Raw genomic sequence first — 25336 nt, forward strand, 5'->3', positions numbered from 1 at the left:
ACTTTTTAGGGGACAGGAAAGAACTAAATCTGTCCACATTACTAGAAAAGTGCTAACTTTATCAATTTAACATAGAGAAGTTTGGAAAAAATAAAAGTAAGAAATACTATGAACATTGCTTATTCCAGAAGAGCTCTTGTAATTGACAGCTCTGAGGATAAGATCCAGAAATAATTAGGTCCTATTTTAAAATATTTTTTAATATATGTACTTACAAACACAAATCTAAAACCAAGAAAATGCTGTACTGTATGATCTCAAGGTTCTCTTCCAAAACAAAAGCCTCCTCACACATCATCTTACATGGGAAAGTTTAATTTCAGGGAACAAAGGTTGTTTTACAGATTTTTGTATTTAAGAAATATTACACTAAACTAAACCACTACACCATTCAGGTATGACCTAAATCAAATCCCTTATGACTATACAGTGGAAGTGAGAAACAGATTTAAGGGCCTAGATCTGACAGACAAAGGGCCTGATGAACTATGGACGGAGGCTCATGACATTGTACAGGAGACAGGAATCAAAACCATCAAGAAAAAGACTATCAAGACCCAATAAAAAAGAACTGCAAAAAAGCAAAATGGCTGTCTGAGGAGGCCTTACAACTAGCTGTGAAAAGAAGGGAAGTGAAAAGCAAAGGAGAAAAGGAAAGATATACCCATTTGAATGCAGGGTTCCAAAGAATAGCAAGAAGAGATAAGAAAGCCTTACTCAGCGATCAACGCAAAGAAATAGAGGAAAACAATAGAATGGGAAAGACTAGAAATCTCTTCAAGAAAATTAGAGATACCAAGGGAACATTTCATGCAAAGATGGGCTCAATAAAGGACAGAAATCGTATGGACCTAACAGAAGCAGAAGCTATTAAGAAGAGGCGGCACGAATACACAGAAGAACTGTACAAAAATGAACTTCACAACCCAGATAATCACGAAGGTGTGATCATTCACCTAGAGCCAGACATTCTGGAATGTGCAGTCAAGTGGGCCTTAGGAAGCATCACTACAAACAAAGATAGTGGAGGTGATGGAATTCTAGTGGAGCTATTTCAAAACCTGGAAGATGATGCTGTGAAAGTGCTGCACTCAATATACCAGCAAATTTGGAAAACTCAGCAGTGGCCACAGGACTGGAAAGGGTCAGTTTTCATTACAATCCCAAAGAAAGGCAATGCCAAAGAATGCTCAAACTACTGCACAATTGCTCTCATCTCACACGCTAGTAGAGTAATGCTCAAAATTCTCCAAGCCAGGCTTCGGCAATATGTGAACCGTGAACTTCCAAATGTTCAAGCTGGTTTTAGAAAAGGCAGAGGAACCAGAGATCAAATTGCCAGCATCTGCTGGATCATGGAAAAAGCAAGAGAGTTCCAGAAAAACATCTATTTCTGCTTTATTGACTATGCCAAAGCCTTTGACTGTGTGGATCACAATAAACTGTGGAAAATTCTGAAAGAGACGGGAATACCAGACCACCTAACCTGTCTCTTGAGAAACCTGTATGCAGGTCAGGAAGCAACAGTTAGAACTGGACATGGAACAACAGACTAGTTCCAAATAGGAAAAGGAGTACGTCAAGGCTGTATATTGTCACCCTGCTTTTTTAACTTCTATGCAGAGTACATCATGAGAAACGCTGGGCTGGAGGAAGCACAAGCTAGAATCAAGATTTCTGGGAGAAATATTAATGACCTCAGATATGCAGATGACACCACCCTTATGGCAGAATGTGAAGAAGAACTAAAGAGCCTCTTGATGAAGGTGAAAGAGGAGAGTGAAAAAGTTGGCTTAAAGCTCAGCATTCAGAAAACTAAGATCATGGCATACGGTCCCATCACTTCGTGGCAAATAGACGGGGAAACAGTGGAAACAGTGGCTGACTTTATTTTGGGGGGCTCCAAAATCACTGCAGATGGTGACTGTAGCCATGAAATTAGAAGACGCTTACTCCTTGGAAGGAAAGTTATGACCAACCTAGACAGCATATTAAAAAGCAGAGACATTACTTTGTCAAGAAAGGTCTGTCTAGTCAAGGTTATGGTTTTTCCAGTGGTCATGTATGGATGTGAGAGTTGAACTATGAAGAAAGCTGAGTGCCGAAGAATTGATGCTTTTGAACTGTGGTGTTGGAGAAGACTCTTCAGAGTCCCTTGGACTGCAAGGAGATCCAACCAGTCCATCCTAAAGGAGATCAGTCCTGGGTGTTCATTGGTAGGACTGATGTTAAAGACGAAACTCCAATACTTTGGCCACCTGATGCGAAGAGCTGACTCATTTGAAAAGACCTTGATGCTAGGAAAGATTGAGGGCAGGAGGAGAAGGGGACGACAGAGGATGAGATGGTTGGATGGCATCACCGACTCAATGGACATGGGTTTGGGTGGACTCTGGGAGTTGGTAATGGACAGGGAGGCCTGGCGTGCTGTGGTTCATGGGGTCACAAAGAGTCGGACACAACTGAGTGGCTGAACTGAACGGAAACAGCTTGCTAATGGCAAATGTAATAGCAAATGTTTTACAAAACAACATTAGGAAAAAAGGAGATTTCTCTTTCAACAACAAGCAAGTATGGTTTAGGGGCAAAAGACAAGCAAAACACCAGGCTGTTTTATTTCCTAAAACAAATAAACAGAGAATCAAAATGTGCTGAGTAAAATAAGGTACAAGATTATGTGTAACTTTTGCCAAATGACACCAAATATAATGCAAAGAATAAGAACAAAGAAGTTCATGAAACCTACTAGTTTTTCAATATCTATTCTCAAAGGTACAAATTAAGTGTGATATTTTGCCTTCAATATAACTGCTCACAAGTCATAAGTGTGTTTAAAATATTCAAGTTTTGAATTTTCCACTTACTAACATCACTGATCCAAGACTGAAAGCTTACACCACTAGTCTTGGATACCATGAGCTTTGGAAGTGAAGTTAATGTATTTTTTCAGTCTTTCTTGGTACCAAAACCAAGTGTGTCATCAAAAAAAGTAACAGAATTGAGGATGAAGACCCAGTATGAGAACTCAAAAAAGCCTCTTTATTGGTTTGTCTATATTAATAGGCTCTATTTACTTACACATAGCCAAGTGAAAGAAAAATTTAAGAAATTACTGTTGGTTCTCAAAGGAATATTTTAATGACGTTTACATAAGCAATAATATAATAGCAATTCATAGATTTTCATCTGTTTTATGTTCATTTGCTTTCAAAATATATATTATTGCTCTTCTGTGGCTTTATTTTGGTTTTCCATTTTTTAAAACAACTCTAATCCTGGTGCTCACTTTAGCAGCACATATACTGAATCTCTAATCTTACAAGTTTGGGCTTTTGTTGTTATGATAACCTTCATTAGTGGTTTGCAAATTCATACCCAAAGATGACCTGTGAATGTAAATGTAGAATGAGACTTGCCTATTTCGACTTGAAATGTCATTTCAACATTAGATTATGAATCCACCCCACCCTCCCAGGCAAAGTCTGGTTGATCCGAGAGCATACCTAGTAAGTTCCTCAAAGTCACGTTTCTATTTGTAACCAGAAATCAAACACATGCTAACACTACCTGTTTTCTGGTCTCACCAGCATATCAATGCTAGTGTTTACATAGTGACAAACTTAAGACTTCTTAGCAGCAGGCAGTTCGCTATCCCAAATTAACAAACATATTTCTGATTGATGAGGAGTTTTATTTAGAATGTGGGAAAGAAAAAAATCCCCAATGAGATGCCCCTCTCCTCAGCGGTGCCTCTAGTACCGGAATATCTCAAAAATTAGCGTGAAGAACAATGATCTCCTGGTGAGTTCACAAGCAAGAACTGACTATTTAAGAGACTAATCCAAAGATAGGACAGACGATAGCCGAACATTTTAAAAAAACTCTTTGTAAAGAAAGGAAGTGGACTCAGCAGAAAAGGACACCACAGTGCTTCCTTCCTTGTCTTACCCCTCAGCCTTCCAACACCAAACATTCCACAGGATCTGAAAAGACTTGCTAAAATTAATTTAGGAAAAGCATGTATTACTGAACCTCCTAAAGAGAAAGTGTCCATCCCATTCCCAAATATACAAAAAAGTAGTTTCGGATACATTTTGCCAGCCAGCTGCTGAGCTTCGAAATTCAGACTATTTCCTCTTTTCTTTAATACAGAAAACAGAAAAATAGCAGATCGACAGTTTTTTTAGAGCAGTTCTTCCCCCTCCTCACAATCTCGATATGGCAACAGGTTTCATTTCCCTTCCACCACCTCATGGAGCCCCTACAGCACTAGCTCCTTATGTGGCCACAGAAGAGACTTGGGGAATCTCATGTAAATAACACAAAGGCAGCTGTCCCATTGAGTTCTAATACATCAGATGCCCAAAACACACTTTAAGACTGAAAAACATGCCACCCTCCTACCTTGTTTCTGCATCTGCACCCTTAATGATGGAGAGGAAAGAGAGCTATTTGCTTTGGTTATATCTAAATTTTCTGTAGGAAAGATCTACTGTGGACAAGCCTCAGTATTTCCTTCAGTTAAAGTCCTAAGACTGGGTCCTCTGGGAAAAGGTTCATAAAACAGTATTTATTTTGTAGTGAACAACAAAGTGGAATTCCTAGAGGTGGTTTATGCCATGTGTAGGAAGTGTGCTATTTTCATAGGGAAAGTCCAAACTTTTTCCCCAGTGTATTACCTAAGTAAAAGAGAAATAAACACCACTGGTGGTAGTGGAGTATACAAAATGATATCACATTTTAAATCATGTGACTATCTAATAAAATAAACTTGGGAAAGGGTAATTAGGCCAATGTGAACCGGATAATTACAAAATTCCAATTGTGCAATAAGGTGACATAATACAAAGGCATAACTTCACTGTAGAAACTATGTAAAAACATTGAGGAAAGAGCATTCCAAGTAAAGTCATTATGGAGCAAAGACTCCATTTTATTCTTAACAGAAATTGCTTGGAGATGCAAGTAGCCTCCACTACCTATTGCACCTATTCTTCTGAATAACATAAGAAAAGATCAGTCACTGCACTGTCACGAATTTAAATCATCATGTAAAAATGATGAGGCTTCCCTGGTGGCTCAGTGGTGAGAATACGCCTGCCAATGCAGGAGATGTGGGTTCTATCCCTGGGTCAGGAAGACCCCCCCTTGAAGAAGGACATGTCAACCTATTCAGTATTCTTGCCTGGAAAATCCCATAGACAAAGAAGCCTCATGGGCTAAAGTCCTTGGGGTTGCCAAGAGTCTGACACAACTGAGTGATTAAACAACAACAAAAATATGATGAGCCAACTGCAAGCTTGAGAAAAGGATGGAATTAGGGGAACAGACCTCTTCCAGACTAAGGGTTTTCCATTTTTTAATACTTTATCACATATGCATAGTTACTCAGTCATGTCCAGCTTTTTGTGACCTTTTGATTGTAGCCCGCCAGGCTCCTCTGTCCATGGGATTTTTCAGGCAAAAATATTGGAGTGGTTGCCATTTCCTTCTCCAGGGGATCTTTCCAACACAGAGACTGAACCCACATATCCTGTGTCTCCTGCATTGCAGGAGGATTCTTCACCTTCAGAGCCATCAGGTAAGTTCTTTTAATACTTTATATATGACTATTGCAGAAAATTTGGGAAATATGAAAAAAAAGAGGAGCAAGTAAAAATTACCTCTGTCTATCCATGGAAGGCACCATTTTAAATGGTGCCTATAAATAAATGGAATATATAACTATAAATGGAATCAAGGCCTTAAAATTTCAATGTGCTTATTCATATTTCAGTGTAACAGTCATTTGGGGGAGGAAACACTGCTGACCATGCCACGTATGACTTTGATAAAGACCGCTAAGGCAGAAGACAAAAGAGAGCAAATGGGGGCAAATGCATGAGGGCTCTTTACCCCCTGTCTCTGTGTTGCTCTTCTTATTTAGGATTTTCAAAATATCTTTGGTAATCTTCTTCAGCTGATGTCTGGCTTCGTCACGCTCTTTTCCCACTCCATAAAGAAGGATTGTGCGCTGGTTACATTCATGACTTGAAGATTCATCCTGAAAAAGAGAAAACGCATTTTGAAAGCCCTGTTTAAAGGGTGGGGTTCGTGGACATGAGACGCGCTAACCACAGCATCTCCATGCTGGCTCGTGCGGTGGTGGCATCTGACCCGCCTTCCAATCCACCTCAACCTCCACTGGCAACACCCTTGTTTTTCCAGTTTGGAACTTGCTAAAGTTTAAAAAAAAAAAAAAAAAACACAGTGTCAACTGACCTGAAGTCTTAATAGAAGCAGTTGATGTGGGCGTACCTTACAGAGTAAGTTTTGACTCTTGATTATTTAAAATTTAACATGGTGTTAATGTCACATCCTAATTACATACTAGCTATATTTTTATCCTTATGGAAAATGCTATTTCTTAGTAAGCTCGGCTTTCTACATTCAGTAAACATTTTTAAACGGTTTATATTTTTGCTAGAATCCTCAAGTACTTTTATTAAAAAAAAAAAAAAAGTTCCATTAACTTCCAACATGACTGTGTAAGACACAAGAATGTATATTTCTTTCCAAATGTAAACAAAAGCCAGCATGGTCTTATTAGGTGTGAGAAAAATAGCTGGAAATGCAAACACATTCTGACACCACCTTCCTCTCCTGGACCACCTCCCTCCCCCACCCCACCCCCATCCCAAACACAGTGGATTCCATCACTGTTTTTCCTACACAGAAGAGGGAACTACTAAGGCAGAGCACCACAGAAACACACTCCTTAATCAAAGTTAAATATTCCAAGATAGGTCCTCTCTTATGCCTGGTTTTGAATTTTTCTAAGTAATCTTTTCTCTTTGATCCTATATTCCTAAATTTTCTTGGTAGAATTCCTAGTTCTATCATTTAGCCCATCTTCTCTTTGATCCTATATTCCTAAATTTTCTTGGTAGAATTCCTAGTTCTATCATTTAGCCCATCTTCTTTTCTTAACATTTGCCCATATTTACTCGTGCGAGGTAATTCCTATCACTAATAGTATCTATCCCTAAGAAGCTCACACGAGGGAAAGATTTGTCCCAGGAAAAACAAACTGTATTCTGTGCATATAAATTAGCAGTGGCTGCAAAAAAAAAGCAGAGTCCTTGTGACCTGAAGAACACTAATGTTCAATATGGAGTACACTCCATGTGTGTGCTCTGCACAAAGCAGCATTTTGCTTCTACAGTCTTGAAGTAAGACCCTGTTTCCTCTCAGTCTCAGTCAGTGTTCTCTCAGTCCCTTTTTGTCATTCTGTCTTTCTCTCACCTGCCTGCATTCAAGGCACCACTTCTTGCATCGCTTCCTTCTTTACAACATTTTATCAGAAACATACATTTGCATAACCTGCCAATCTATCTTGCTACCACGTCCCCAAATGTTATTTTAAGTGCTCAAATTTGCCTTCTTAAAAAAAAAAAAAAGCTAGCAGTGTTTTCTAGAAGCTGTTATTTAATACCCTGAGTTGCATAATCTCTTCCAAAGTCTCAATGGACAGACCTAACCCCAGCATAAAGTCAACACAGACAGTGATTCCTATAGCTCTATGACCTGAGCTACTTCACTAATCTCTGATTTTGTTGTTCCTCTACTGATATACTTCCTTTTTGCCTGGTAGGATGTATAAATATAAGCCCTACAAAGGGAACAGAAAGGCGATGAGGAAACTGCACAAAATTCAGATACCAGTCATGTGCCCTGGTGATTGTTTTCAGTTAAGTCACCTGTCAAGTGGCTCTGATGCAAACTTGAGTGTGCGGGGTGATGGAAAGATGTTAGCAACAGCTGCTTAGAGAGCACCTACCTACAGCAAGACAAGGTACTACGAACCCTGAAAAATGCATGGATGAATGTCCCCTGATTAAGGAGTACAGAGTCAGTGTCATCCCAGCAGCATCTGCAGAGCTTGAAGCCCAAACAGGGAAGAGGAAGGAAGGTATCCTAGAAAGATCCATGTGTTCTATGGACACGGAGTACTATGGCTCCACACTGATCAAGTAACAGCCTAAGATCAGGGTAAGAGAGGGCTGTGACTGCACCCAAGGCATGCCCTTGCCAAAGCCATGGTCCAGAATAATGAGTCTTTTCGAGCCTCAGATTCTTCCCCTAAAATCTGGTAACACCTCCTTTATTACAAGGCTTGAGTGAGAACTGAGATATGTCTGTAAAAATGCTTAGGCATATCAGATACAGCACCCCCTGCTGCCCATTCATATTACTGCACCTCCCCCGATAAGCGCCCTACAACCACATTGCTACTCAGTATTCCCAAAGGCGCTGAGCACTTCCTTCCTTTTCTGGTCTCCTCCTGCCACCTGAAATGCTCTCAGCATCCTCAACTGCACTTGTAGAAATGCTGCGTACAATGACAGCATTTCTGTCACCCGAGTTTATTGAAAACCCTCACTACAGGGGAAGGGGTGCAAAGGACAGACTTTGGAGCACTTATCATGGTGTACAGCACTTATTTTCTCAGTAGCTGTTAAATGTCTGTCTTCTCCACGAGACTGTCAGTTTTGTGAGAAAGAACCCGGTCTATTTTATTCACATTTACATTCTCCTTAATGGCACTTAATATTTGTTAAATATGTAAAACAAGTAATAATTAAGTAACCAAAAAACTAAAAGAATGGGGCAGGGGTGAAGATAAGAACAAAACATGGTTTTATAGAAAAGATGGCTTGATAACTAAGTGTTGAAAAACTGAAGATGAGAAATGAGAGGCAGAGAGAAAGACCAAAAAGACCTCTCTTGGTCTGAGGTTTGTAGGGTCAAGAGGTTGGCAGGGTATAAATTAGGTCTTAATGGTAGAAATAAAAAATAAGAAGCAAAATCAAGAGGTACCTGAAAGAAGTTAGCAAAGGACTGGGAAGTTTTAAGACGGACTCACTAGATAAAATCTGTTGGTAGGTAAAGGAGCAAGTTATAAGGGTAGGGAGCTCATGAATTCACCATTAGATGAGGGAAATTCACGGGGTGGGTGAAAATGTATTACAAATGTCTAGTAGGTGGTTTGACAGCAGGTATAGTGTAGAAGTGACATCTTAGGGAAAAAAGCAATATGTCCCTAGAAGGGATTCAAATCCCCCATGTTCTCTTTGGAAAGGGTATGGGAGGGAAGAATGCTGAGAGAGTGAAGGGCATAAATAAGTCATCAAATGATGGATATACAGTCTCCATAATTAACAAGTAACCAAAGAAGTCAAGGTCACAAAAGTGAGGGAAGCAAGAGTTAATAACAGGGGCCATCAACAGTGTTGAAAACAGTTAAGAAATCACAGTGGATGCTGGCTTCCCTGACTTGCTTCTTAAAGAAACAAACAAACAAAAAACCGTGTGAACCTCAAAAGAGAAGTTTCTCTAGAGTGGGAGGGGCAGAGAGGAGGAAACAGGAGGTTGGAGTAAGAGTGATGGTGCAATGGTGACTGGGAGGGAAGTAGCCCACACTTACTAGCAGCTGAGTGTAAAGAAAAATAGCTTGAGAGGAAAGTGATCACTTTATTAGGATGACCAATGACATACTCTAGTTTCAAAGCTATGTTTCAAGTGAGTCTCCAGGAAGGAAATCCGGATTGGAGGGCAGATAATACTGACAAAGGAAACAGGCAACAGTGACCTCATGTCTGGATTAACTTCAGAAGAAAGACGAGGACATCTTTCTACTTAACCACACACAGAAATGAAAACTGGTGAAAATACAGGGAAATCTGGAGGTGAAGAAGTGAGATGCTTGTATCAGTTCACTGGCCGTATTATGCTCAGGGAATGGGACAGAGGCAAAGTCATGAGGTAAGAGTCAGGGGATGGAATTAAAAAAAAACAAAAGAAGCTTGCAGCTAGCTGGGGGGAAAAAAGCCCAAAGCACTGGTCACTCTCTACATGGAGCATGAAGACAGCTTTTCTGACATTTAACATTTTCTAGGGAAATCATGATAGGTGTTACTAGCTTTCAAAGATTTCAAAAGCAAATCTTTCAATAGCCTACAAAATTGGTTTACATCAATTTTTTGTGCATGTAGAAAATGTACAAGTCTTCAAATAGCAACATACACATGAGAATAAGGTCAATCTCAGAAAATGGACCACATATTAGCAAAGGTATCGGTTAAGTTCTGCTCTTTCAATTAAGTATCAAAACACTCGGAAGTTGCATGGCTGTAAAAGCTCAAAGAAAGTGTTAGTCGCTCAGTCATATCCGACTCTTTGAGACTGCCACGACTGGAGCCCTCCAGGCTCCTCTGTCCATGGAATTCTCCAGGCAAGAATACTGGAGTGGGTAGGATTTTTCCAGCCCTAGGGATTAAACGCAGGTCTCCTGCATTGCAGGCAGATTCTTTACTGTCTGAGCTACCAGGGAAGCCCAAAAGATCAGTACCAAAGGATTATTCTCTTGTTGATACCCTGAAGGACACATCTGTTGGGCAGGAGAAAGAATCCACAGGACAGTCTATGGAATTCTAGCCATCCCCTTTCAAGCTCGCCCACTGCTATCCTTGAGTTAAGAAGGTCACCTCCCTGTAAACTGAGTTCTGAAAATCTTAACCTCCAGATCAATCAGTTTGCTTTCTTCAGATAATATCTCAAACTCAGAAAGACTTAATTGATTTTAAGAGCAATTAGGAGGATACACATCCAAAAACTCTGGAAGGCTTGTTGCATTGATACCACAGCAATTGAAAGATGTTCCTTAAGCCAAATGTTCTGAGAAGGGAAAACTGGAATTAACTGGTCTGATGTTAGTCATCTTCATTTCTTTAGAGTAAGTGACTAGAAATGTTGCCAAAACTTGTGTGTGAGTTCATAAGGATGTGACCACAGTGGTGAGGTTATTAGAGCTGTGAACTCTCCTTTCACCTCCAATCATTATTTCTTTCAGCTGAAGCATTCAATGGATCATATTATTCTGTATAGAACAGAATAAATTTCAAATCAATGTTACAGCAGGAATAAGCCTTGGGCTGGTGGAGGAGAATGGGTGTGCACACTGCGGGGAGGCTGTGCTAAAGAAGAAGGAATTAACAGCAGTTTCTCAGTAGTATGACACCTGACCTGGAGTAATTTTTTCTAAATCAAGAGAATCAGGGACTCCTATAATTAGATATTTAAAGGAAAGCTTTGTACAATAATAGCTTATAGTTAACAGTATGGCCAAAATGAGGCCTTTATCCAACAAACTCAGAGCATCCTAGGAGCATTATGGCTGTCAAGTGGATTAATTATAGACACCACTCCTCTGCTTTCAAGCAAAACACGTAAGACAAGGATGACAAATAACTGGATCACCAGAGATAGTATACTTTTTCTGTTTTTTTGCTAAACATCGCAATGCCCAATACTCCTTACTTTTGGAATTTATCTTATAATATCTAACCTAAATTTCTACATTCTAACAGGTAAAGCCAAGCAAGATGACATGAAAACTGCCTTAAATACATGTGCTCCATCAGAACGTTCTCTAATGTCAACACAACTGCATTTCAAAACCATAAGACAAGAGAACTAAAATAGCATTAAGAGCTAATCCAAGGGCATCATTACCTCTTCATCTCCTCGCCAGCCCAGTTTCACAAGGACCACAGGTTCCTGCCATTTCAGGGCATGGCCCTCTCCATTCCCAGAAATCCTATTTGAAGCAAATATGTATTTTCGGATAAACAGACTACCTTTAGTAGACTCGATTAAAAAAGAAACCAATTAAACCATGTGTATATAAAAATTCTAGGGTATACAGAATTAGTTCACTTTTCCAGTCATCTTCCAATGACAAAACACTATCAGAGAAGGTTCAAAGACAGGTGTGGTTGCGAGTTAAAGTCAGAGGAGAGATAAAGCTAATTTAGATCAAGAACTGGAGCCTTTCATTTACCCCTCAACTCCCTAGTCACAGCACTATAGAAATCTGGAAACATAAATGAGTTAAGTACACTGAAATAGTGTTCCTTTCGTGTGGCATATTAATTTGTTGAAAATAGTCAGGATTTCTCCCGCCACCCCACCACCCAAGCCTTGTTTCATCCAAAGGTCTTAGAAACACTTCACAAACATTCCTTAAAGCTGACAATCAATCCGGTGTAAAGGCAAGTATGACTCCTATTTTCCTAAAAGGAGTATAGCCATTGCATTCATGGCATTCACCTCTCACTGCTGGGCCTCAGTGCGGGGGAAGGGTTGTGGAGACAGTAAGATAGGGAAGACTTTTACACACAGTGGTCACAGGTGCGGGCTCTAGAACTAGAAAGCATGAGTTGGAATCGGGTCTCTAACTTTGCTGCTCTACTCCTCTGTTTTCATCATCCAGAGAACAGAAATAAGATGATTATCTACTTCACAGAATAGTTAACTCACGACAATATAAGAAACCCAAAGTGGGCTATTATTATTCTGAAGCCTATGTGGCATAAAAGCTTTTTCAAAAAGTATGATCACTCTCTAAACCAACAAATAAGTTAATTTTCCAAGAGTATATCATCAAACCGACATCTAGATGACTAACAGATGGGGACCATGATGTGACTGATATTTCCAACTGAAATTACCCAAATCCATACCCTGATTTCAAATCCATAATGCCAACAAAATTCTCAGCTAGTTTAAATCAGGGGCCTTCAACCCTTAAGGTATATGAGCACCACTCATACAGCAAACTACAGGTGAGGGAACTACAGATGAGGGCTGCATCCCTGAGTTTCTGAACCACCAGGGCGAGAGTGGTGCCACAAAAGCGCATTTCTCATGACTCATCAGGTGACACTGAGCTGCTGTTCTATACTTTGAAAACCGTCCATGAAGATCATCTAATCTACACTGAGACAGACACACTCAAAACTCAGAAGAAATAAATAATCCAAAGATATATTTACAACAAAGACACTTACCCAAGTGGATCTGCTGGTAACAGAAGGAAGGACATTATAGTTCAAAACAGTGTGTGAGTGTGCACACAAGCGTGAGTATCCACAATATTTATATAAAGGTGATAGTGAGTCTCTTCACTGAATGATTGTTGTTGCTAGTCGCTAAGTCATGTCCGACTCCTTTGCAACCCCATGGGCTGTAAGGACTTCCTAGGCAAGAATACTAGAATGGGTAGCTATTTCCTTCTCCACGGGATCTTCCCAACTCAGGGATTGAACCCATGTCTCCTGTTTGGCAGGCAGATTCTTTACCACTGAACCACCTGGAAAGCCCTCACTGAAATGATGTATTTCCCCAAAAAACAAAGGCAAAGTCAAAAGAAATTTGTTTAAACTCTACTAAAGACAGGCATAAAAGTCCTATATAATCAGCCTAGCAATGGATACAACTGTTTTTTTCTTTCTTAATGTAATTTTAGAATCTTCAATTTTATAATGGGAGGAAATTGTGTCGCCTACAAAGAGCTGATCAAATACAGATTTAAAATAATGACATTATTAACCAGGAAAAAAACCAAAGAGCAAGAGACCTAACATCCCTAATGAGCACACATTACGAGTTAACGTGATTACTTGTTAAAAGGCAATAGATCACCAGTGTTGGGCACAATATGTTTTCAGGTAAATAACCATCTGACAAAGCAAGTCTGCAGCCTTCTCCAGGAAGCAGGTATCAGTAGGCTTGATCTCCTGGACTTATCATTTGCATGGGAAATAACCCAAAGAGCTCACAAAGCATCAACTCTATGGCAGGTTTCAGTAAAAAGCCACAGGATTTTAAATTGCTTTGTAAAAGATGACTTCTCACCCACCGTGCCCCATATTTCCCAAGGAAATAAAAGCAGAAGTCCTAAAAGCAGGCCAGACGGAAATACAGTGTCTGCACAGCCCTGAGTCCACGGCATCTGAAGGTAATTTCTGATTGTAAAATCCTCTTCCTCTCTCCATTTCTCTCTAGAACACTCAAGACCTGACTGACGAAACCTCAGCAGATTCTCTATCATAAAGAGTGTGAGCAGCTAAACTAAAACATTAAAAGGAAAATAACAGATGCCACTCTACAGTCTGTATTAACTACCGCTTACTGGATACATTCAAATCCTTCCGAATCGAGAGTAACCAGGTAATTTTATATCTAGAAGTATTTGACAAGCGTATGTATTTGCACTATGATGTGTGTGTGTTTTTTTTTTCAAGTTTTCTTAAGTTGGAAACCTTTAACAGCAGTCTCAATCTGAGTACTTAAATGGAATATAAACTAAAATACAAGCTACATTAATGATGCTGGAGATAACCATTAACTTCTTCATTGAAAATAAATTATACAGAACATGGAAGAAAATTCAAATGGTCTTACTTGTTTTATCTTGAGCATAAAATGAGATTTGCTATAGTTAGGGGGAGCTGAAGTTCTTCATGTCAAGAATACTTGATAAACAAGCAACAGTTTATGAAAAAATGAGCATTCTCAAAGTATAATTTCCAAAACTATCAGGGCATAAACAAAGAAAAATGGCAGTAGCAAGTAAGGTTAAGTCGGTTATCTTCTATCAAATTCTAGGGTTTATTTAGTCTTTTTTTTTTTAAGTTAAACTGGTGAGGAGGTGCTTGATGTAAACCTTAATTTCTTTAATGTTCAATAATAAAAGGATGGAAAAAAGAATTCCATTGACATTTGGGGGAACTTGGAAGTTTTTTCCTTGGTATTGAGGTATCTGTGCTTTAATATTACCATGTCTTATATTTAGGAATAATATTTTCTTTAGAATCAATTCCATTGGTTTTTGATGAATTCAAATTTTACAAATTCCATTTTAAATTTCAAAACTTAGATGCCAAATAATTTATTCAAGTTAATACATTCAAGTCAAGTGTTAATTTCCTTTATAGCTGCCTGTTGTGGTATAAAAACCTATGTTTTTTTTAATACCAGGCAAGGACATGATCTTGGCATTTTATTTTAGTTACCATTATACACTCTATAAACCTAGAAAGTATGCCTGGGGTATTTTGAGGAATGCCATCTAATGACTACATAGAGAAATCATTTCCTCATTTTTTTTTTTAACCATTTAAAAACTTTTCCCTGAATGATAGTCAAGAAAACATACGTGAAACCTTAAAATTTACACAGCAAAGCTGGAAAAGAGATGCACGTGGGTTAAAATATTTGCAGAAAAAGAATACTCTGTGAGGCTGATTTTCGAATGGATGGCAGAGCAATAGAGGCAGAATTACATTCCAATTATAAAGGGAAAAATTTGTTTTCTGCTTTTTATTTAACAATAAATTTTATACAAGTGATTTTATACAAACTTCTTTTCACTTTTTACTTTAAAAGTCTACTATGCGATTATCAGTCATTTCTCCTTAGAACACTTTGAAGGTACTAGAGAGAATGAAGTCCAGGAGTAAGGATTGCTATAGGAAAAGTGACTATGAATAAAAACAACAAAGTCAGAAGGTAAGGAAATGACACTGGAGAAGAATAAAGCATAGCCTAAGTATTTCTCTTCTAGGTTTTATGTATATGCATTTTTGCCTAAGATCAAAAATGTTCTGTAAGAGGCAAACATTCAAAAATAAGAAATACAAAGTAACCACATCTTCATAAAATGTTCTCCAGACTATTTTACTGTGCAAATAGAATATCCGCCACTATGAAATATTTTGATTTGGTTTTTCTGTGTTCTTTACTAACTGCCCCAATGAAGATCAGGCACCTCGATTTTTAGAGAAGTCCCGCCAAAAATGTTACCCACAGAGATGAGGGCAAAATCAGATAGCAGGGACCTGAAAATAATCAGTCCCTCCATCCCCCTCTAGGTAGCAGAGAGAGACACGAGCCATGGACAACCTCACCTCTGTGGCTGGGAACAGCAGCCAGTGCAGCAGAGACTACAAGATTACCCAGGTTCTCTTCCCACTCCTCTACACTGTCCTGTTTTTTGTTGGACTCATCACCAACAGCCTGGCAATGAGGATTTTCTTTCAAATCCGCAGTAAATCCAACTTTATTATTTTCCTTAAGAACACAGTCATTTCCGATCTCCTCATGATTCTGACTTTTCCATTCAAAATCCTCAGCGATACTAAACTGGGAACAGGACCTCTGAGGGCCTTTGTGTGCCAAGTGACCTCCGTAGTGTTCTATTTCACGATGTACATCAGTATCTCATTCCTAGGACTAATAACTATTGATCGCTACCAGAAGACCACCAGGCCCTTTAAGACAGCCAACCCCAACAATCTCTTGGGGGCTAAGATTCTCTCGGTTGTCATCTGGGCATTCATGTTCTTAATCTCCTTACCCAACATGATTCTGACCAACAGGAGGCCGAGTGACAAGACTGTGAAGAAATGCTCATTTCTGAAGTCAGAGTTTGGTCTGGTTTGGCATGAAATAGTCAATTATGTCTGTCAAGTCATTTTCTGGATTAATTTTCTAATTGTCATCGTATGCTATACGCTCATTACCAAAGAACTGTACAAGTCATATGTGAGAACAAGGGGTGCTGGCAAAGTCCCCAAGAAAAAGGTAAACATCAAGGTTTTCATTATCATTGCTGTATTCTTTATATGTTTTGTTCCGTTCCATTTTGCCCGAATTCCCTACACCCTGAGTCAAACCCGGGACGTCTTTGACTGCGCTGCTGAGAATACTCTGTTCTACGTGAAAGAGAGCACACTCTGGTTAACGTCCTTAAATGCATGCCTGGATCCATTCATCTACTTTTTCCTTTGCAAATCCTTCAAAAATTCCTTGATAAGTATGCTGAGATGTTCCAATTCTACATCATCTCCATCCCATGACAATCGGAAAAAAGGACAGGACGGCAGTGACCCAAGTGAAGAGACACCAATGTAAATAAACTGAGGTAATATTTCAGTCTATTAGTGTATAGAACTCCCCAAAGGCAAGCACTATGTGGCAAATATTAACATTGACTAAGAAGTAGCCGAGTTAGTAACAATAACTCTTGAAACAATAAATAGAAGACTACGAAAGCAATTTTCATTTACTTGTCCAATACTGAAAGCAATCTTAAGAAGCAGAGAAGTAACCTAACATGTAGCTGTGTAGCAAAACAAACTGCATCCAATCACCATGCCACATGCAAAACTACACACAGGTTATGATATGAAGCGTTTTGACAAAATGGGTAACCATATAATAATAATGTATATGTAATTTTAAAAAAACATTGATCACAATCCTATTACGAATTTATTATAATCAGCTAAGAATGATAAATCTGATAAAATCACACCAATTATTATATACTAATATATGTATATATACTTATACATGTTTATATATATATATATATTGCAGTCCCTTAACCAAATGCTTACCTATGTGATACTCTTTATAAAAATTTAAGTAATTGAGACATGCAAAGAACAGTAACTACTAACTTTCAATTATGAGGAAAAACTTAAGGGATTTAAACTAATTGAAATGGTAACTGATCAGACTAAAAAGTTTTAAAACTACCTTCTCAAGAAAAACAGCAGAAATAGCAAAGTTATTAAAACAGAGTTATTTTACAACATTTAAATACCAGGAACTTATGGATATTTCCTTAACACACAGAAACTGGTTTACTCATATTTTGATAACTTTAGTAAATACAGTACCATCACTGATACTGATCTCTATTAACTAGCTTCTAAAAACTGTGATTTGAAAAAAATAAAATAAAAACTGTGATTTGGCCTGATGAACATTTCCCCTATGAGAAAAACAAATTAAATATGATTATGCAGTTGAACAGTATGAACATCGACAGGAAAGTGATGAAAATGTTGGGAATTATCTGTTTGTCATTTGTGTATATAATAAATAATTTACATTAAACTCTAAAGCACACTTTGTTGGAATTTCTTTGTTCAAAGTTATGAGATACTATAACTCATTTCCTATACTCCTATATCAAATGAACCTATTTAAGAAAGGATAGTTGCCAATATTATCCTTTTTATTACATGCTATTAGGCAAAATCTATTTTGAAGGTGATATCTCATGTCAATTAGTTCATTGTTGTTATTGTTGTTTAGTTGCTAAGTCATGTCTGACCCTTTATAATCCCTGGACTAGAGCACACCAGGCTCCTCTGTCCATGGGATTTCCCAGGCAAAAATACTGGAGTGGGTTGAATTTTCCTTCTCCAGGGGATCTTTGCAACTGAGGGACCAAACCTGCTTCTCCTGCATTGGCAGGCAGGTTCTTTACCACTGAACCACCAGGGAATCCAATTAGTTCATACATAAATGAAAAATTAGGTCAAACTTATAATGTCGTGAGATTATACACAAGCCATATTGTTTTTTTAATGTAAACAAAACACACATCGCACTTGGAAATGGACATGATTTATCAATTATTTATGATCCTCAGAGGTGATTCCCAACTACAAGGCAGAGATACCAATATCTAAATATAATGTGAGAAGAAATAAAAAGGATTAGCTGTAGTAAAAGGAAGTTCACCGAACTCCAATATAATAGATTCTATTCTACTAAGTTAAATTTCAGTACAAAGCTGAGCTCATTTAACTCTCTGCTAAGTCGTTTCAGTCATGTCCAACTCTGTGCGACCCCGTAGACGGCAGCCTACCAGGCTCCTCCGTCCCTGGGAGTCTCCAGGCAAGAGTACTGGAGTGGGTTGCCATGGTATCTATTCTCAAGCAGCCACATTTCCTTCTCTGGCACTTCTGCAAGTGAGCACTGGATGTCAGTGGAGACACACACAGAGCCATGAATCAAAAAAGATGCATATTCGACTTACTGCTAGGTCAAAGGCAGTAGCCATTTCTGCCAGAGAGACCAACGCAATTCACTCTAATATCATATGAGCAAATTCGTTCTGTAAGAAAACCAGGATATTTGAGCTGGAAAAGAAACAAGGATCAACAAATCTGACTACCTTACTTTGAATATGGGAAACATAAAGGGCAGATCTACTCCTCAATCTAGCCAAGTCAAGGGTAGATTGGCCACGGATTAGAGCTGGCCACGTCATGCTGCCAGGGTTGCATTAGGTGTCGGAAGACTGCAAGACAGGCAGAGATTTCCTGAATAATCTTTCATTTGGGATTAAACTCATTCACTGATGATGATTTCAATAAGAGAAAGAACCAGAAAAGCTAATGGTGTTACAATACTTTTGCAAAACAAATAAACAAACTTGTTCAATGTTTGGAATTATCTAGGTTATTATACATAATATGAAAATTTTACATTAAACTCTAAATCATACTTAGTTGAGGGTTTTTATTCAAATACATTAGAAGCATATACTCCTTTATCGAATATCAAACTGAACCCATTCAAGACAGATTAAGAGATCACTATTTATGGAGTGCTCATTTTACACAGAACATGTCACTATCTCTAGCTTTAGGAATTTTAATATACACAATATATCTCTCATTTCACAACAACTTCCAAAAGAGAGAGAGACAGACACCAAATTTTGTAGATACAGATTCAGAAGATGAGACAGACAAAACATAGTCTTGCCCATAAAAGTGGCTAAGAAGTCCTAATGATGCTGGTTACTGGCATTTTCTCCCAGTGGTTTCTTATATAAATAGTCTAAAGCAGGTGTGACAAATTTTAGCCTGCAAGTCAAATCTAGCCCAGGACCTGATTCATACAACCTGTGATTTAAGAATGGTTTTTACACTTTCAACTATTTGCAGAAGGAAAATCAGAAGAATAAAACTTCACACTGCACAAAGTTGTATGACATTCAAATTTCAGTGTCTGTAAGGTTTAATTAGCACACAGCCACACCCACCCAGGTTTTATCTATGGCTGACTGCCTGTTACAACAACAGGGCGGAGTAGTTGTGACAGACTGAGGGGCCACAAAACCTAAATATTTACTACCTGGCTGTTTAGAACACTGACAGCCCTGCATGGAACCCTAAAACTTCAAAGAAATGCACTGCATAGAGAAAGAGTCCTCTCTTCATGCATCGCAGCGTTTCAGCAGCTTTGCACTGAAAACACCTGTAGGTTCCTTTGGCTGATCTAGGTCCTAATGGCTGGCTGGTAACATGCAAAGTGGAAAGTGGGATTACACTGATGCTGGTGGGAACAAAACATGCAAGTATACTTACAAGCCAATCAAAGAAACAGCCTGACTTTAACAAAATAAGTAAATAAAAACGGGAAAGGGGCAAGAGAAATCAATTTCCAAGAGAAATACAAATAGATATTAAAAATATGAAAAGAAATACACCCTCATTAATAAACAAGTTTATGTTTACATGACATGGCTTTTTCCACCTGTATATTTAGAATTGATTTAAGAGATTTTTAACAATTTCGTTGGATAATCCCACTTGATGAGACAAAAATGAGTACAATCTTTCTGGAAAACTTTTTAAAATACCATTCAACATTTCAATGCATATCCTTTGATCCAGAAATCCCACTTCTAGGAAATTTTCTATAAATATATGTTAGAATAAATACATAAAAATACATGGAGTGGTATTTGCTCTACAGCATGTTTTTAATAGAGAAAAATTGGAGGGAAAAAAAACTTAAATGCCTAAAAGCAACGGCTTATTTAAACTATGATAACTTTATATAGTATAACCCTTTTTAAAAAATTGTTAGTAAATCTTCATATACTAACATGAAATGAAACAAAGATCCAATATGTCAATAAATATAAATATATATACGCACACATATACATATTTGCACACCATCCCCATGGAAAAGAAATGCAAAAGCACAAAATGGCTGTCTGAGGAGGCCTTGCAAATAGCTGTGAAGAGAAGGGAAGCGAAAAGCAAAGGAGAAAAGGAAAGATATAAGCATCTGAATGCAGAGTTCCAAAGAATAGCAAGAAGAGATACGAAAGCCTTCCTCAACGATCAGTGCAAAGAAATAGAGGCAAACAACAGAATGGGAATACTAGGGATCTCTTCAAGATAATTAGAGATAGCAAGGGAACATTTCATGCAAAGATTGGCTCGATAAAGGACAGAAATGGTATGGACCTAACAGAAGCAGAAGATATTAAGAAGAGGTGGCAAGACTACACAGAAGAACTGTACAAAACAGATCTTCACGACCCAGATAATCACGATGGTGTGATCACTCATCTAGAGCCAGACATCTTGATATGTGACAACTGGGCCTTAGGAAGCATCACTATGAACAAAGCTAGTGGAGGTGATGGAATTCCAGTTGAGCTATTTCAAATCCTGGAAGATGATGCTGTGGAAGTGCTGCACTCAATATGCCAGCAAATTTGGAAAACTCAGCAGTGGCCACAGGACTGGAAAAGGTCAGTTTTCATTCCAATCCCAAAGAAAGGCAATGCCAAAGAATGCTCACACTGCTGCACAGTTGCACTCATCTCACACGCTAGTAAAGTAATGCTTAAAATTCTCCAAGGCAGGCTTCAGCAATACATGAACCAGGAACTTCCTGATGTTCAAGCTGGTTTTAGAAAAGGCAAAAGAACCAGAGATCAAATTGCCAACATCTGCTGGATCATGGAAAAAGCAAGAGAGTTCCAGAAAAACATCTATTTCTGCTTTATTGACTATGCCAAAGCCTTTGACTGTGTGGATCACAATAAACTGTGGAAAATTCTGAAAGAGATGGGACTACCAGACCACCTGACCTGCCTCTTGAGAAACCTATATATATGCAGGTCAGGAAGCAACAGTTAGAAATGGACATGGAACAACAGACTGGTTCCAAAACTGGAAAGGAATACATCAAGGCTGAATATTGTCTCCCTGCTTATTTAACTTATATGCAGAGTATATCATGAGAAATGCTGCGATTCATGGGGTCGCAAAGAGTTGGACACGACTGAGTGACTGAACTTTCACTTTCTACTGTATATTAATGTCAATAACTGAATTCTTTAAACTTTTTTTCCTTTTATAATAAAATTATGAAACTGGATACTAATATAAATATTTCAGATAATAGTGTAAATTTATTGCTTGTTGCCTGGAGAATCCCATGGACAGGGGAGCCTGGTGGGCTGCAGTCCATGGGGTCACTAAGAGTCAGACACGACTGAGCAACTTCCCTTTCACTTTTCACTTTCATGCATTGGAGAAGGAAATGGCAACCCGCTCCAGTGTTCTTGCCTGGAGAATCCCAGGGACGGTGGCGCCTGATGGGCTGCTGTCTCTGGGGTCGCACAGAGTCGGACACGACTGAAGCGACTTAGCAGCAGCATTGCCTGTTTCCAGTTATATGTAGATTTTACAATACCAAATTTATTTATACACATGGATCACTACAGTAATGTTAAGCTGCATAATACATTTTAGATTACTACCACCTTGGGTTAGGGCTTCCCTGATAGCTCAGTTGGTAAAGAATCCTCCTGCAATGCAGGAGACCCTGGTTCAATTCCTGGGTCAGGAAGATCTGCTGGATAAGGGATAGGCTACCCACTCTAGTATTCTTGGGCTTCCCTGTGGCTCAACTGGTAAAGACTCTGCCTGTAATGTGGGAGACCTGGGTTTGATCCCTGGCTTGGGAAGATCCCCTGGAGAAGAGAAAAGCTACCGACTCCAGTATTCTGGCCTGAAGAATTCCATGGAGTCCATGGGGTCGCAAAGAGTCGGACACAACTGAGCAACTTTCACTTTCACTTCGCTCTCACCTTGGGTTAATTCAGTGTGGGATTTTAAACACTTTCATATAATCTGGGAAAGTACCATGGTATCCTTCGATGGGAAGTAAAAGGCTCTTCTATGAGTACAGGAGTTCCAACTTTGACTTTCATTTCAATTGAAAGCAAATACTTCCTCATCTTTTCAATTATTATTTATATGGTACTGGTTACATCGACAGGAACTTTATACTGTCAAGTTTGATCCAGAAGACAATCCCTAAGGAGATGACAAATTCTTCGGTTATTTCCATTTGGCAGGCTTCTACTTTCTATTACTTTTCCTTACATATTTAACTCTCTCCTGATCATACTGCTGTGAACCAATTTATGTTTTCAACTGAGTACCTCACTCTGAGACAAAGAGTTTCACAAATCCATGAAAGTGGATTATACCTCCTCACTTAGCAATCAGAAACACCCAGCTCAAAAACTCCAGAATTTGATAAGCACTCCCACACTCATCCTGTCTCTGGCAGTCAGAAGAGAGAGGGGCTGGAACCAAACTGTGTGGGTTTGCAGACGGCTTCAGTTGCAGGACTTTGGGCAACCTGCTTAACACCTGCAATTCCATTTTCTCATCTGTAAAATGGGACAGATCTCTGAGCTTGTTTTAAGAGTTCAGTTCAGTTGCTCAGTCATGTCCAACTCTTTGCGACCCCATAGACTGCAGCAGGCTAGGCTTCCCTGACATTCACCACCTCCCGGAGCTTGCTCAAACTCATATTCGAGTCAGTGATGCCATCCAACCATCTCATCCTCTGTTGTCCCCTTCTCCTTCTGCCCTCAATTTTTCTCAGCAACAGGGTCTTTTCCAATGAGTCAGTTCTTCACATCAAGTGGCCAAAGTATTGGAGCTTCACTTCAGCATCAGTCCTTCCAACTCAGGACTGATTTCTTTAAGAAAGACCACATAATCACTTAGAACAGTATATAGCTAGTGTGATTTCATTGGTTTTGACTAAATTCCTTTGAGCTTGATGAGATTTTAAATGTTTTGTTTAGGAACCTGACAAATCAGAATAATTTCTAGGACCTTTCATGGTATATCTTCTTTGATTCACTCCTTTAGTCAGCTATCCCCACAGGTATAGAGAGTACTCCATTTTTAATTTCACTTAACAAGAAACGTACTAACATGAACCACTTGACCAGCATTATTCAAAGCACCTGGCAAACATTCAAACATTTTTATACCCTTAACAACCCAATGAAGCAAATGCTATTCTTTATTTTCATTGTTATGAGGGGGTAATGGTTTCATAGAGAGCATAAGTAACTTGACCAAGGTCACAAGAAAAGTAAGCTGGAATATAAGGAAATGAACCCAGGCACTCTGGCTCTCAAGCATTGCTCCTGTCCCATCACAGCCTCTCAGGTGCATCATCAAGGCAGAGGACCCTACCCCAGTGGGTACCAGCACCGCTGTGAACTGAGAGACCACTGGCTAACACGTATGAAGCACACAGACATAAAGGAGTCTGTTGGATATTTCCTATGGTCAAACATTTTGAAAACCTACATTTAAGAGAAGATACTTCTGTAACTCTAGAAATGCCACCATAGATCAGTTCCTCTTTTGAGGTTTCCTACTCTTTGGCATTTTGAAATTTGACCAAAAAGTGATTTCCAGTTTTCATATTATGAAATTAACTTATACAGCATTTCCCTTGTTTAAATTGAAACTATCCCAAACGTACATCTAAATAATGGAGCCATCAGGAAATTTATACTTAATTACATAGGTCTAATCCCTCTATTTAAATTTTTGTAAGTTTGTTTTTATTCTCTACTGAAGCAAACAAAAGGATATATGTTTTAATTATGTTCCATAACATTAATAAAACTCAAAATCTGTATTTCCAAGAAACAATTAATCTAATTCAAACATCAATTTTTCTTTTCTTTTTAAATTTATTTAATTGGAGGCTAATTACTTTACAATATTGTAGCGGTTTTTGCCATACATTGACATGAATCAGCCATGGGTGTCCACATGTGTTCCCCATCCTGAACCCCCCCCTCCCACCTCCCTCCCCATCCCATCCCTCAGGGTCATCCCAGAGCACCAGCCCTGAGCACCCTATCTCATGTATCGAACCTGGACTAGCGATCTATTTCACATATGATAATATACATGTTTCAATGCTATTCTCTCAAATCATCCCACCCTTGCCTTCTTCTCCAACAGAGTCCAAAAGGTTGTTCTTTACATCTGTGTCTCTTCTGCTATCTCGCATATAGGGTCATCGTTACCATCTTTCTAAATTCCATATATATGCGTTAATATACTGTATTGATGTTCTCCTTTCTGACTTACTTCACTCTGTATAATAGGCTCCAGTTTCATCCACCTCATTAGAACTGACTCAAATACATTCTTTTAAATAGCTGAGTAATATTCCATCATGTCTATACACCACAGCTTTCTTATCAATTCCTCTGCCAAAACACCCATTTTTCAAACTGTGCCACCACAATGGTAGTTTCAACCCAAATTATTAGGCATCCTATTCTCTCAGAAAAATGTCCAGTGGGATACTGAATTCTCAGAATTCACCGAAAATGCTCGATCAAGCCAACACAACAGTCTAGTCCAATCCTGTGGTAAAACTCACAGCAAGAAATATGAAATGAAACTTGCCATGGAGAACTCCACATTACCTCATAAGATCTCCTGATTTCCTCATTCACTTCATCTGGTGAGGAAACATTTCTTCATAGACAACAACTTTC

At 38.7% G+C, this 25336-nt stretch overlaps 2 protein-coding genes across 11 annotated transcripts in view; one reads left to right on the top strand and one right to left on the bottom strand.

Moving 5' to 3' along the window:
* P2RY12 (purinergic receptor P2Y12) overlaps window positions 1–17797 on the top strand; it is a 49692-nt gene extending 31895 nt beyond the window's left edge. Inside the window, exons 1-3 of one of the 3 annotated variants that reach the window (XM_006070239.4) lie at window positions 9418–9804; window positions 13888–14052; window positions 15756–17797. In XM_006070239.4, coding sequence (XP_006070301.2) covers window positions 15778–16797 — 1020 coding nt within the window. In that variant the 5' untranslated portion in view covers window positions 9418–9804; window positions 13888–14052; window positions 15756–15777 and the 3' untranslated portion in view covers window positions 16798–17797. Of the gene's footprint in view, window positions 1–9417; window positions 9805–12579; window positions 12962–13887; window positions 14053–15755 lie in introns of those variants that run through there. The other 2 variants (XM_044945960.2, XM_006070238.4) reach the window with 2 other exon arrangements.
* Window positions 1–25336, bottom strand: part of MED12L (mediator complex subunit 12L) — a 363479-nt gene that overhangs the window by 75872 nt on the left and 262271 nt on the right. For all 8 annotated transcript variants that reach the window (XM_045166284.1, XM_045166286.1, XM_045166285.1 and 5 more), the window contains one exon: window positions 5896–6043. In XM_045166284.1, coding sequence (XP_045022219.1) covers window positions 5896–6043 — 148 coding nt within the window. The remainder of the gene's footprint in view (window positions 1–5895; window positions 6044–25336) is intronic.

Source organism: Bubalus bubalis, chromosome 1 (assembly GCF_019923935.1).
Source record: "Bubalus bubalis isolate 160015118507 breed Murrah chromosome 1, NDDB_SH_1, whole genome shotgun sequence".
Taxonomy (NCBI): Eukaryota; Metazoa; Chordata; class Mammalia; order Artiodactyla; family Bovidae; genus Bubalus; species Bubalus bubalis.